The sequence below is a fragment of the Nicotiana attenuata genome, chromosome 2 (genome assembly GCF_001879085.1).
Source record: "Nicotiana attenuata strain UT chromosome 2, NIATTr2, whole genome shotgun sequence".
Taxonomy (NCBI): Eukaryota; Viridiplantae; Streptophyta; class Magnoliopsida; order Solanales; family Solanaceae; genus Nicotiana; species Nicotiana attenuata.
In genome coordinates this window covers 91,673,872-91,688,759 of record NC_031990.1, presented here as the reverse complement: position 1 = coordinate 91,688,759, position 14,888 = coordinate 91,673,872, and the positions used below count along the sequence as shown (strand labels likewise).

Here is a 14,888-nt window from a genome sequence, read left to right as displayed (position 1 = left end):
GTTTAGCCTCAGTAGGGCCCTGACCTTCATCGTCACTACCCAACCGAGGTTAGGCTTGGCACTTACTGAGTACCGCTGTGGTGTACTCATGCCCTTCCTGCGCATGTCTTTCATGTGCAGATCCAGGTACCTCCACTCAGGCACACTATCCTTGAGGCGAAAAGAGCTACGGAGACTTCGAGGTATATCTGCAGCGTCCGCAGACCGAAGAGTCTCCTTCCTTATTCTATCTATAGTGTTTAGATTCTATCATACTTTTGATGTAGACATTCTGGAGATTAGAGCATTTATAATATTTCTATTAGCCTGTGGTTCCCGTGAGTTTCCGGATTTTGGGATTGAGTTGTAGACTTCCGCATTCTGTTTTGAGTTGTATAGGCTGAGCGGCCTTATATGCAGTTATTATTTTAATATGTCTAGCTTTATTTTACCATTTCGCAAGTTAGGTTGTTATTTCCGCATTGTTAGGCTTACCTAGTTGTAGGAACTAGGTGCCATCATGACATGTTCATGGAGGGTGAACTGGGGTCGTGACAAGTTGGTATCAGAGCTCTAGGTTCATAGGAGTCACGAAACACAGGCCGGTTTATTAGAGTCTCGCTGATCGGTACGGAGACGTCTGTACTTATCTACGAGAGGCTATGTAACTGTTTAGGAAAGAAATCTTAATTCCATTTGAATTCCTTGTCGTGCGATATTTTGGCATCATTTCTAAACTTCTGACTTCTATTCTCTCACAGATGGTGAGGACACGCACTACTCAAGATGATCAGGCACCCGCGCCCCCTACTGCAGCCGTCAGAGGCCGGGGCCGGGGGCGAGGTCGAGGACGCGCACGTGGTGCAGCCAGCGCTCCTGCGTGAGCTGCCGCCGAGGTACCACCAGCAGGTCCAGCCGGAGCCCAGGCAACTGGCACACGTACTACTGCCACTACTACTCCAGCGCTCCAGGAGACTTTGGCTCAGTTCATGAGCATGTACACCACCTTGGCTCAGGTAGGGTTGCTTCCCCTTGCTGCAGCCACATCCCAGGCCGGGAGACACTAAAAGAAACTTGGCTTTTAACGACCATTTTCTAACGAAGGGACGTGGATCCGGGCGTTATAAGTATACTTTTAAAGGCCAAATATATTTCCGGTCGTTAATGATACTTTTTAATTCTACAATTAAAAAAGGATAATATACGGCTCATTGATATTTAGATATCCGGTCGATGGGTATTACAAATTTGGCGGATATATCCGAAATAAAAAAGCGCCATACACTCCACTAGATTTTCATTTCTTTTCTTTCGCGCTATTCAAAGAACCCTAAGCCCCAAATTGCAAAATGAGGATCGCACAGACTCTACGCTACCACCGCCTTGATGTCCTTCATCTTTAATTGGTGCGCGCTCTCTCTCTCTCTCTCTCTTTGAGTGTGTAATGTGCTTAATTGAAGTTCAATTTCATTTGATTTCAACTCAGTTGATTCCTAAGGTTTTCAGATAAATTGGTATTTTGTTCAATTTAGGATTTGAGATGGAAGAGATATTATTTTTTTATTTATGATGTGGAATCTCCAATTACATTTCATTTCTTTCAAGGAAACCTAAGAGAGATGAGAACAAAAACAAAGTTTGAGTCCTCTATTTTCATATTTTCTGAACGAAAATTGAAGGAACATAAGTAGACATTATAATCTTTCTTTTCAACGTCGATGATAGCAGAGAGAGGACAAGGACCTTCAACCAACAGACCATACTTCTGAAACTCCCATTCACTGTACACCAACGGTAAATTCTAGTGGCCATACTTCTTAAACTCCCACTTGTTGTTATCAATTGATAGAAGAAGTGTAGATAATCTAGAATTATTGGGAAAGGATGTTATTTAATTCCTTTGCAGAACCTTATCATGTGATTATTAATGGTGCCCACTTCTGTGTAATATAACTGGAGTGATATATTATGCAGTAGTAGAAAATTTGGATGTTAGATTGGTAATTCATGTGTTTGAGGATGTTTTGAAGCACAACAAGACCAAAGATTGTTGGATTATCATTTGTGATTTTTTTTCTTTGGTATCAATTTAATTTTTTAGTGATTCTATCGTCTTATAATGAATACTACAATGAATCGTTAATTGTCTGTCATATCAGTAGTTCTCTTTCTAATTGTTTTGTAAAGCATCGTTTGGGATCTTGTAATCTATATTTTTAAGAGCTTGTTATGCTCCCTTGAAGTGTTGAAACCAGGAAAGCCCAAGAGTCTTAACTTTATACAAAGAAGTTGTCGGTCTGTATATAGTAATAATCGTTTCCACACGTTAATAAAAGACATCTTGATAAATATGTACGTAATTTAGGTAGTTTTTTTTTCTTTACACGATTCTTCTAGTTAGTGTTAAAATAAATTGCGAAGTTTCTTGTTAAACTGGAACAACAGAAGGGGTTGTTTATGTTCGTGTTTTACTGCAGAGAATTCAGCGAGTCATACAACAGGGGACGAAACTTGAAAGAAATACTTCAAACTCAAACTTCTTTTGAGAACAAAGACAACTGTTTATGACATTATCTTTTAGGTTTAAGCTGTGCAGTTTATTGTTTGTTCCATTGGATTTTGCTATGATAAAAGAGCATAGTGTCACATGTTTCGGGAGCCAGTTAACTTATATCATCTCAAACACTATGGTATAATACTAAAACAAGCATATACCAATTAGATGAAGGGAAAGGTATTTCTGAAAAATCAAATAGAAGGTGAATCCTGTAATACTCCTAACTTAAAACTCAATCTTTAATCTTCATATTTAAATATGGGTATGTCACATGTGTGTGCACACCAGGAGCTCAGAGAAATTAAATCATTTTATGGGATGCAAAGCCTTTGGAAGTCTTGCTTGAGGAGAATGGTTTAGAATGGAGAAAGACTTCATTTGGACTTGGAGCATCGACATCTTAACAGGTTCGGATTCTTCATCCTTTTTAACACAGCTACTTACGCATTTGGGATGTCAAGTCACGGCAACTTCTCTCTGCGGTATGTTATTTGTCTATGCTACTGCATTTATAAGAAATGAGTGGATAATTCAATAGACAGCTATATTGGTTGAGCTATTGCTTACCCCCCTCCAAACACACACACACACAATGAGTGGTTGATTGCTCTCCTTTTGCTCTTCATATTAGCGCATTGCAACATTTTAGAACTGAAACTCAAATTTTACTTGATGTCTCTTTGGGCTGGTTTAGCTCTTAGGACTGTCGAGTTAAAATGTCAAGGCTCTAGAAGTACAAAATACAAGTTCCATTCCTATCATCTTAGATTAGATTGGAACTGAGTTTTTGTGAGATTTCTTGATATGGAAACTGTCACTTTTATAAGGATTCTGTTTACTCACTGCACAATCGTTGTGTTTCTTTTGTTTCAATAAAACGTTAACTTATGTACTTGGCAGAAAGTTTCTTCTTGAAACATTAATTTTTTATGTCCTTTATTTATTGGACAATCTAGTTCCCATTATTCGCCAGGGCTCTTTTGATAAGCTTTTTGTTTAAATTCCTCAAAAACTTTGTATGTTTCATTGAATTGTTGTCATTAAACACTCACTTTCACCTGATATATTATCGTGCTTCTACTTCGAAGTTGTTCTCAACCTCTCTACCCTTTTCGGGGTAGGGGTAAGGTCTGCGTACACTCTACTCTCCCTAGACCCCACAAGTGGGATTATACTGGGTATGTTGTTGTTGTTGTTGTTACTTCGAAGTTGTTAAAGTTTAAGCTTTCTGAGTTAGCATTCCAATTCGACCAAGTCATATTGGATTAGTAAACAATGGTTCTAGTGTCTCATATTCTAACTGTAAAGATAATTGGTGATGTTTCTAAATGAAGAGGTTATTACTTGCTTTAACAGAGCTACTTCTTCCTTGTTACATGTTACAAAGTAGTTAGTTGGTTTAATCAAAGAGATTCAAGTTTAACATGTGCTACTTACCCATCATTAGCACCAAGTAGCATGTATTGTAGGTCAAATAAAGAGTGTGGCATGTATTGGCACTCCGGCTGCGTTACTATCACTCGGATTTACAAGTACTTGAGTAAATTCAACTGGGAACCAACTAAAGAAGATCCTAGAAACATATGGATTCCAAATGCTGGTAACGACGGAGAGTGGGTAAATCCTGATGATTGTGTTCTGCACGACAAAAGTTGTTTCTTTGGCCTGCAGCTGCATGTTTTAGAGAAGCACTATGACAAGGAACTGCTCAGTTTCTTCTCCAAATTAGGTGTCAAAAGCAATCCTTCTCTTGATGATTTTCTCAAGCTTTGGAAGTCTTGGGAAAATGCGGACCGCAGTTTGTCACAATCAGAGTGTCAAACCTTCTGGGAGTTCATTGTGAAGCACTGGAGCTCAAGAACCGAGAAATTTCTATCTGAGAACTTGTCAAAACTTCCTGTGGGTTCAGACTCGAACGAACTTTTGTTCCTTGATAAACGTGATGTTTTTATTGCTGATGATCTCTTTCTGAATGATTTATTTGAACAGTCTTCTTCTCATCCCTTGTTTATTTGGTATCCACAACCAAGCTTGCCATCTTCACCTCGGCAGAAGCTGCTTGAAATTTATGGCAAAATTGGTGTTCCGAATTTGTCTGAATTTGTTCTGAAATATGGCTTGTCTTCTATTAATTGTGTTGGACTTGAGCAGGTGCAGCCGAAGGAAATCTTCATCGGAAAGGGTTTGATTAAGTTAATCCTTGGCTTCGTTGCTGATCCTTCACTTCAAATGGAAGCGCGTACGAGACATGGAGCTCTCAAAAGCCTCGTGGATATTAGCTTTTTTGCGACACCAGAACAAATAACAATGGATTACTGTCCGTCACTTTCTTCTGGTGATTTCCTGAACGTGAAAGTGAGCCGAATGATGTGCTGGGATAGAGAAAATGCAAAGATTTTTATACAAAAGCTGGAAAAATAAGGTGGTTGCAGATGTAAGCTTGAGTTTGCTACATATTTCTCAGAAGTAGTTGCCGAGGGAATTCTAAGGCAGAAAGATGATTGTGTGCACCAACTGGCTGAATTGATCAAGTTGGGATTCATCCTGGAATTTGATCAGGCAACTGTTGGGTTCTTGATGAAAACAAAGAATCTGCAAATATTTTTAGAGGATGAAGAATTCCTTTCTGCTGCCTTCACTTCCGAATAGGTATTTATGCGCACTAAATCCACCATCCCCATTATGCACCCCCTTAATGTTTTTGTAAAATTTTCATTTTGCTTTTTGGTAATTTCCTGAAATATACTACTTTTGACATGTTTTGGTATTGAGGTGGATGATGTATTATCTTGCTTTCCAACATATATCATAGTTTACTGATGGTTCTGGATGTCTTTTGTTGGTGATGTATCATTAACTGAAAGGAGCTCTGCAATTTCTTCTGGCTCTCTATTTTCTAATATTGCCTTTTGAATTATTATTCTGAGCCGAGGGTCTAATGGAAACAACCTCTCTATCTTCATTAGGTAGGGGTAAGGTCTGCGTACACACTACCCTCCCCAGACCCCACATGTGGGAATATGCTAGGTATGTTATTGTATAAAGAGTGGCATGCCAAAAATATTCGTAAGCATGCGTATATACCGAAACGCTACTAATGCGAGAATTTGTGAACTCCTAATTGTAAATGCAAAATCTTTGGCTGAACAACATATAATGAAATGATAATTTATTATCCATGGTTCATAACATTGGGATTAATTTGGGTATAAAAGAATCTCCACCTATGTCAAAGCACAGCATGTCTGAAACCCGGAGAAAAAGTAGGATTGCAATAGATCAACAATGTATAAATAGCCAAATAGGTAAACTACGAACAAAGGATTCATATAGCCAGACCTTCACTAATTTGGGATTTAGGCATAGCTGATGGATTACGAACATGTATTAAATCAGTAAGAGACAGAGATTCTCAAGTACTTAAGTTGGAATTTGGATGCAGGTTTTCTTGAAGCAACATCTTAGCAGTGTTGTTTTTTATTCAAATTTTAAGTGTCTATCAACTATTACATGAAGAGTATTTGTAAATGAATTTACTCATATCTTGTATCATTGAATTGAAGGAAAGATGGATAATTAACTTCTTTCACATTTTTTCCAGTATTGGTCATTTATGATTCGTTCTATTTATTATGGGCTTTTGTACTTGCTTTTTGCTGTACTTTTTTTTTTTTTTAAGCAGTAGCCAGATTATCAACCTTTCTCTGCCTTGAAATTTCAGAACTTCTCTGGCTTGAAGTCTAAATTTCATCATACTTGAACATAAAATATAAACTTCTTAAAACTTTTCATTGGCCGCATCAATTTAATTTAACAATATTTGCTCCAATTCTTTAGTTGATTTGGTGATTAATTTATTTATTTATTTTCTAAATAAAGTAGCTAGTAGGAGTTTTTTCACTAATGTGACATGCCTTCTTCTTTTAACAGATTAAGATAAAGAACTTGAAGTTTGAAGAATCTATCCTTGAAGAATGTGCGGAGCAAGTTGAAGCATAATAGTATTTTTGTTCCGTTTGTGGTTTAAAGATGTTGTCATTGTTCGCAGTGGTTTATAGATGTTATTTGTACATCGTGCTATAGTTCTGCTGTCTATTTTTAGGAGTTGATAAAAATAGTGTCATGTAATTTGGATGGGTATATTTATAGACAGTGTGATCCTTCTATTCTTTGTAATGACAATGAAATTTTATAGAGTATGAGTTTTGATTATTTGGTATATTGTTAGATGTGTGGTTGTTGTATATATGTGTGTGAGAAAACATATGGTAATGATTATTATTAGATAACTACAGGGAAAATTAGTGTAATTATATTTATTAAAATTTCACATTAGCGAAGGAAAATGTGGTCTTTAAAACTCTTTAACAACAGGAATATCAAATGGTTACATGTGCATTAGCGAAGGGAAATTTTGCAATTTGCGAAGGGAAACCCGGTCGGTAAATAGGAATAATGATTGGAAATTTTTTGGTCGTTAAAGGAATTTAACGACTGGATTCTAATCCGGTCGTTAACTTTTAAAGCCTTTAGCGACCGGCGACGACCGGATTTTGTTCGGTCGTTATTGACTTTTAGCGACTGGATTTGAACTTTTAACGACTGGATTTCCCTTCGCTAAAAGCCATTTTTCTTGTAGTGAGAGGAGCACAGACTCCCGCCGTCCGCACTCCTGAGCAGCGAGTGCAGGTTGAGCAGGCTCCCGAGATTATTCCCGCACCGCCTGCAGCGCCAGTTCAGCCCGAGGATGGGTCAGCTGCTTCGGAGAACGAGCAGCGGAGACTTAAGAGGTTCAAGGAGTATGATCCCCCAGTGTTCAGTGGATTAGCATCAGACGATGCCTTGGGATTTCTAGAGGAGTGTCACCGTATTCTTCGCACTATGGGCATAGTGGAGTCCAGCGGGGTTTCTTTCACTGCTTTTCAGCTTCGGGGAGCCGCCTATGATTGGTGGCGCACTTATGAGATAGACAGTCCAGTCGAGGCTGCTTCACTGACTTGGACCCAGTTCTCGGATATGTTTATGAGAGAGTTTGTTCCCTAGAGTCTCAGGGATGCATGGCGCGCAGAGTTTGAGCATTTGCGCTAGGGTGCTATGACCGTTTCGGAGTATGCTATTCGTTATACCAGATTGGCCAGGTATGCACCGTCCTTGGTTGCTACAGTTCGGGAGAGGTTTCGCAGGTTCATTGAGGGTCTTATCCCACCCATCAGATCTAGCATGGCTCGAGAGTTGGAGATGGACATCCCTTATCAGCAGGTAGTGAGCATTGCTAGGAGGATTGAGGGTATGCTCGCCAGGGAGCGAGGGGAGAGGGAGGACAAGAGGTCTCGAGAGTCGGGTCACTACTCTGGTGCCCGTACCCCATCAGCAGGTCGTTATGGCAGTGGTTATGCGGGTCGCCCTGTTCATTCAGCTCTTCCAGCAGCCGGCAGTACTCCAGCTCCACCTACACCTCAGGAGCCTTATTATGCACCTCCAGTTTCTAGCACGCCTCCTGTGCGGCGTGCTTCCAGAGGCCAGTCCAGCAGACCTGGCTCTAGTCAGTCACAGCCACCGCGTCCTCCCAGAGCTTGTTTCGAGTGTGGTGGTACACGCCACATGGTTAAGGACTGCCCCAGACTTGGTAGGGGTGCATCTTCACAGACTGCTCAGCCACAGCGTGCTCCTCAGAGTTCCCAGGCCATGATCACAGCTCCAGCTGCTACCCCACCTGCCTAGCCGGCTAGGGGCGGATGTCGGGGAGATAGAGGTCGCCCTCGAGAGAGGGGCCGGGCCAGATATTATCCTATTCCTGCTCGTACTGAGGTTGTTGCCTCCAACTCCGTCATTACAGGTATTATACTGGTTTGTCATACAGAGGCATCGGTTCTATTCGATCCGGGCTCTACTTATTCTTATGTGTCTTCTTACTTTGCTCCGCATTTGGGTGTGCCTCGAGATTCTTTGAGTGCCCCCGTTTATGTTTCCACTCCTGTGGGGGATTCTCTTATTGTGGACCGCGTTTATCGGTCATGTTTGGTTACTATTCGTGGTTTTGAGACCAGAGCGGATTTATTGTTACTCGGTATGGTGGATTTTGACATTATTTTGGGCATGGACTGGTTGTCACCCCATTTTGCTATTCTTAATTGTCACGCCAAGACCGTGACGCTGGCTATGCCAGGTATTCCGCATATTGAGTGGAGTGGTACTTTAGATCACACTCCCAGTAGGGTTATCTCTTTTCTTAAAGCTCAGCGCATGGTTGAGAAGGTGTGTGCCGCGTATTTAGCCTATGTGAGAGATGTCAGTGTTGACACCCCTTCTGTTGATTCAGTTTCAGTGGTACGGGATTATCCCGATGTGTTTCCAGCTGATCTTCGGGGCATGCCGCCCGATAGAGACATTGATTTTGGCATTGATCTGTTGTCGGGCACTCAACCCATTTCCATTCCTCCATATTGTATGGCTCCTCCTGAGTTGAAGGAGTTGAAGGATCAGTTACAGGAATTGCTTGGTAAGGGTTTTATTCGACCCAGTGTTTCACCGTGGGGTGCTCCTGTTTTGTTCGTCAAGAAGAAGGATGGTTCTATGCGTATGTGTATTGATTATCGCCAGCTGAACAAGGTTACAGTGAAGAACCGTTATCCTTTGCCTCGTATTGATGATCTATTTGACCAGCTTCAGGGCGCACAGGTGTTTTCTAAGATTGACTTGCGCTCAAGCTATCATCAGTTGAAGATTCGGGAGCCAGACATCCCGAAGACTGCCTTCAGGACTCGGTATGGTCATTACGAGTTCCTTGTTATGTCATTTGGGCTGACCAATGCCCCAGCAGCTTTCATGCATTTGATGCACAGTGTGTTCATACCATATCTTGACTCGTTCGTTATTGTTTTTATTGATGATATACTTGTGTATTCCCGGAGTCGGGAAGATCATGAGCAGCACCTGAGGACCGTGCTTCAGACCTTGAGGGAGAAGAAGTTATATGTAAAGTTTTCAAAATGTGAGTTTTGGCTGAGTTCTGTGGCATTTTTAGGCCACGTGATTTCGAGTGAGGGTATTCGGGTGGATCCGAGGAAGATAGAGGCCGTGCCGAGTTGGCCCAGGCCGTCCTCAGCTACAGAGATTCACAGTTTCCTTGGCTTGGCGGGCTACTACCGTCGCTTCGTGGAGGGATTTTCATCGATATTGCTGCCCCTATGACTAGATTGACCCAGAAGGGTGCCCTATTTCAGTGGACAGAAGAGTGTGAGGCGAGCTTTCAGAAGCTCAAGATAGCTTTGACTACAGCCCCAATCTTGATGTTGCCTACCGGTTCGGGGTCTTATACTGTCTATTGTGACGCCTCGAGATTTGGCCTTGGAGCGGTGTTGATGCAGGACAGTAGGGTGATTGCCTACGCGTCCAGACAGTTGAAGATACATGAAAAGAATTACCCTGTCCACGACCTTGAGTTAGCTGCCATTGTTCATGCCTTGAAGATCTGGCGTCATTATTTGTACGGTGTGCCTTGTGAGATCTATACTGACCATCGGAGTTTGCAGCACTTACTCAAGCAAAAAGGATCTTAATATGCGTCAGAGGAGGTGGTTAGAGCTGCTGAAGGACTATGACATCACTATCCTGTATCACCCGGGCAAGGCCAATGTGGTGGCGGATGCCTTGAGTCGCTGGGCGGAGAGTTTGGGGAGTTTGGCATATTTACCAGCTTCAGAGAGGCCTATGGCGATGGATGTTCAGGCCTTAGCCAGCCAGTTTGTGAGATTGGATCTTTCAGAGCCCAGTCGGGTTCTAGCTTGTGTGGTTTCCCGGTCTTTCTTATTTGATCGTATCAGGGAGCAGCAGTATGAGGACCCTCATTTACTTGTCCTTAAGGACAAGGTTCAGCGTGGAGATGCCAGGGATGTGACCATTGGAGATGACGGGGTATTGAGGATGCAGGGCCGGATTTGTGTGCCCAATGTTGATGGTCTTCGAGAGTTGATTCTAGCAGAGGCCCATAGTTCGCGGTATTCCATCCATCCGGGTGCCGCGAAGATGTATCAGGATTTGAGGTAGCACTACTGGTGGAGGCGGATGAAGAAAGATATAGTTGGTTATGTGTTTAGATGCCTCAACTGCCAGCAGGTGAAGTATGAGCACCAGCGCCCGGGTGGGTTGCTTCAGCAGATAGAGATTCCGGAGTGGAAATGGGAGCGCATCACCATGGATTTTGTATCTGGACTCCCACGGACCTTGAAGAAGTTTGATTCCATTTGGGTTATTGTGGATCGGCTGACCAAGTCCGCTCATTTTATTCCTGTGTGTACCACTTATTCATCGGAGCGGTTGGCGGAGATTTATATCCGGGAGATCGTCCGTCTGCATGGTATTCCAGTTTCTATCATTTCGGACAGAGGTACTCAGTTTACATCGCGGTTCTGGAGAGCCGTGCAGCAGGAGTTAGGCACTCGGGTGGAGTTGAGCATAGTATTTCACCCCCAGACGGACGGACAGTCCGAGCGCACTATTCAGATTCTTGAGGATATGCTCCGTGCGTGTGTGATTGAGTTTGGAGGGTCTTGGGATCATTTCTTGCCATTGGCGGAGTTTGCTTACAACAACAGTTATCAGTCTAGCATTCAGATGGCGCCGTATGAGGCTTTATATGGTAGGAGGTGTAGATCTCCGGTGGGTTGGTTTGAGCCGGGTGAGGCCAGGCTATTGGCAAAGAGTTGGTTCAAGATGCATTGGAGAAGGTTAAGATGATTCAGGATAGACTCCATACAGCCCAGTCCAGACAGAAGAGTTACGCGGACAGGAAGGTTCGTGATGTTTCATACATGGTTGGTGAGCGGGTTCTGCTTCGGGTTTCGCCTATGAAGGGCTTCATGAGGTTTAGGAAGAAAGGAAAGCTGAGTCCGAGGTTTATTGGCCCTTTTGAGATCTTGAGACGAGTTGGGGAGGTTGCTTATGAGCTTTCCTTACCTCCCAGTTTGGCCGGAGTTCATCCGGTATTTCATGTTTCGATGCTCCGGAGGTATCACGGTGATCCGTCGCATGTGTTGGATTTCAGTTCAGTCCACTTGGACAAGGATCTATCCTATGTTGAGGAGCCACTATATTAGACAGGCAGATCAGAAAGTTGAGGTCAAAGAACATAGCTTCAGTGAAGGTTCAGTGGCGGGCTCAGCTGGCCGAGGAAGCGACCTGGGAGACCGAGCAGGATATGCGCAGCAGTTACCCTCATCTTTTCACTACTTCAGGTATGTTCTCTATGCTCGTTTGAGGACGAACGAATGTTTAAGTGTAGGAGGATGTGACGACCCGGCCGATCGTCTTAAGAATTAACGCCCCGATCCCCTACTAACTGCTTCCCCTAAGTTCATTTCTGCTATTTTGGTTTGGCGGGACGTTCGGTGTTGAGTTTCGGAGAGTTTTGGGACACTTAGTCCCTAAATGAGAGCTTAAGTGTTGAAAAGTGGCCCGTAGTCGGAACAGTGTGAAGACGACCTCGGAATGGAAATCTGATGGTTCCGTTAGCTCCGTTAGGTGATTTCGGGGTTGGGAGCGTGTTCGGAATGTATTTTGGAAGTCCGTAACTCATTTAGGCTTGAAATGCCGAAGTTTGAATTTTTGAAGTTTCCGGTCCGATAGTGAGTTTTTGATCCGAGGGTCGGATTGGAATTCCGGAAGTTGCAGTAGCTCTGTCATGTCATTTGGGATGTGTGTGCAAAATTTTAGGTCATTTGGACGTGTTTTGGTTAGGTTTTTGATCGAAAGCGTATTTTGATAAAAATTGAAGTTCTTAGGCTCAAATCCTTGTTTAATTCGAGTTTTTGGCGTTGTTTTAGGTGGTTTAAGGATTGGTACAAGTTTGAATGAGGTATTAGGTGTTATTGGTGCTTTTGGTTGAGGTCCCGGGGGCCTCGGGGTGATTTCGAGTGGTTAGCGGAAGAATTTTGAAGTGTTGCAGCAGCTGAAGTGTTCCTCTTCTGGTATTTTCGCATCTGCGGCTTGGGAACCGCAGATGCAGCTAAGTGGACGCAGAAGCGGCTTTGCCCCTTTCCCTCAGAAACCGCAGAAGCGGTACTATTCTCGTAGAAGCGGAGCTGCAGAAGCGGCTCAGGCATCGCAGATGCGGGCTCCTGTATCTCCTTAGTTTCCGTAGAAGCGGATGTTCCCCTGCAGATGCGGTGTCGCACCTGCGACCCTTTTATCGCAGATGCGGTCCCTGCCTTTTTAATGAAAACCGCAGAAGCGGCTCTTGTTCCGCAGAAGCGGGACCGCAGAAGCGGTCCCTTGTCCGCAGAAGCGGAAATGCCTGTGCAGATATAGAAATTCCGAGGGTTAGATTTCATAAGTTAGAAAAATCAAATTGAGCTCGGGGAAGGGCGATTTTCAGAGGGTTTTGAAGAGAAGACTATGGGGTGACGTTTCTTTAATCCCTTCTAGTTATATTTCATCATTTTGTAGTTAAATCCATCATTAAAATTCGAATTTGGGATCAAAAATTGGAAAATTTGGTGAAACTTCATAGGCTAAACTATTGGGTCTTTGAGTGGGTGTTTGACCTCCGATTTGGGAGATTTTGATATGGTTAGACTCGTGAGAGTACGAAGATTCTGAAAATGTGAAAATTATTCGATTCCGAGGCGTTGGCCTGAAGGGCATTTTGGTCATTTTACCTAATTTCACGCCGTAGCTTTGAATTTAATAGTAAAACCAGTTGGTTGCGATGTTATTCACAATATGTAATTGAATTGAATAGATTTGGGCCATTTGGAGTCGGATACTCGTGGCAAAGGTGTGATTTCTAGTTGATTTTGAGCCGGTTCGAGGTAAGTGGCTTGTCTAACCTTGAGTGGGGGACCTTTCCCCTTAGGATATTGTTATTTGGTATTTTGAGTGCCTTGTACGCGAGGTGACGAGCGCGTACTTGAGCCAGTTGTTGAAAATCCGGTTTTACTTAAGATATTGCGATTGAGTTTCTTTCATATTTGCTTTATTGTACTTGTAATTATAACCTGTGTTAGATTAGAAAAGCATGTTTAGTTGATCCAACTTGCCTAATTGTTTAAGCTGCCTTGACTGTACTACGTGAAGCATGCTAGGCTAGTACTACCTGTTGCTTGTCTTTGTACTTCCTTTCTTAGTATCTTCTGGTTGTGGTTGTGCATTTACATTGGGACTACGGATGTGGGATTCCAGTAGCTCCCCCCCTGTTTGTTTACTTTGGGACTACGGGTTCGATTCCCGGTAGATCCTCCTGCACTTTTACTTTGGGACTGCGGGTTAGATTCTCGATAGATCCCCCCTGCACATTGATAGGTCGACTATGGGAAGGTATCCCGGGAGATCCTTCGGATATACACTTATGATGGACTATGGGACGGTATCCCGGGAGATCCACTGGACAGTTGAGAAAAGGACTACAGGACGGTATCCTAGGAGATCCTCTTTGTTACCATTGGTATTGAGCTGTACTTATTCTGTGTTTGCTCCGTTCTTTGTGTATTTGTTATTGCTTTGTTTAGTTTGTCTTATTCCACTGTTGTACTCACTGTTACTGCCTATTTTCATACTGTTAATTTATATTATATTGTTTAGCCTCAGTAGGGCCCTGACCTTCCTCGTCACTACCCAACCGAGGTTAGGCTTGGCACTTACTGAGTACCGCTGTGGTGTACTCATGCCCTTCCTGCGCATGTCTTTCATGTGCAGATCCAGGTACCTCCCTCAAGCGCACTATCCTTGAGGCAAGGAGAGCTACGGAGACTTCGAGGTATATCTGCAGCGTCCGCAGACAGAAGAGTCTCCTTCCTTATTCTATCTGTAGTTTTTAGATTCTATCATACTTTTGATGTAGACATTCTGGAGATTAGAGCATTTACAGTATTTCTATTAGCCTGTGGTTCCTGTGAGTTTCTGGGTTTTGGGATTGAGTTGTAGACTTACGCATTCTGTTTTGAGTTGTATAGGCCGAGCGGCCTTATATGCAGTTATTATTTTAATATGTCTAGCTTTATTTAACCATTTCGCAAGTTAGGTTGTTATTTCCGCATTGTTACGCTTACTTAGTTGTAGGAACTAGGTGCCATCACAACATGTTCATGGAGGGTGAACTGGGGTCGTGACAAACCAAAACCCTAATTTGGAGGAACATTAAAATCAGTCGATGATAAAGAGAACAGAAAAATTTTAAAGAAAACTACCGTATAAACTCGAAAATGTTTCAGATCTACAAGGATCTGAATAGATTCAAAGTGTAAGAGATGAGGGTTTTGAGAAAGTGACAGAGATAAAAGAAAATCTGGTTTGGAACCAGAGATTCGAGCCATAAACACAAGATAATACTACTCAAAAACGGAGATCCATAGGTGGA

The 14,888-nt window shown here is 42.7% G+C and overlaps 1 protein-coding gene across 11 annotated transcripts; it reads left to right on the top strand.

Moving 5' to 3' along the window:
- LOC109215057 lies at window positions 1,230–6,757 on the top strand. 11 transcript variants are annotated; one of them, XR_002066305.1, is made up of 5 exons: window positions 1,230–1,385; window positions 1,708–1,773; window positions 2,825–3,018; window positions 4,006–5,185; window positions 6,467–6,757. XR_002066305.1 is itself a non-coding variant. In XM_019379081.1 (2 exons), the coding sequence occupies exons 1-2, from the start codon at window positions 2,990–2,992 to the stop codon at window positions 4,955–4,957; spliced, it is 981 nt and encodes a 326-aa protein (XP_019234626.1). In that variant the 5' UTR covers window positions 1,230–2,989; the 3' UTR covers window positions 4,958–5,414. The 11 variants fall into 11 exon arrangements, 1 of the variants encoding a protein (XP_019234626.1); XR_002066307.1 differs by having other exon boundaries at window positions 1,705–1,773; XR_002066302.1 differs by lacking the exon at window positions 1,708–1,773.

Excerpts from the sequence above, each read along its gene's own strand:
- LOC109215057 (XM_019379081.1), top strand. The coding sequence starts at position 2,990 with ATGTCAAGTCACGGCAACTTCTCTCTGCG. Across the intron at positions 3,019-4,005 it reads CACGGCAACTTCTCTCTGCG|GTCAAATAAAGAGTGTGGCA; the intron begins GTATGTTATTTG and ends CATGTATTGTAG.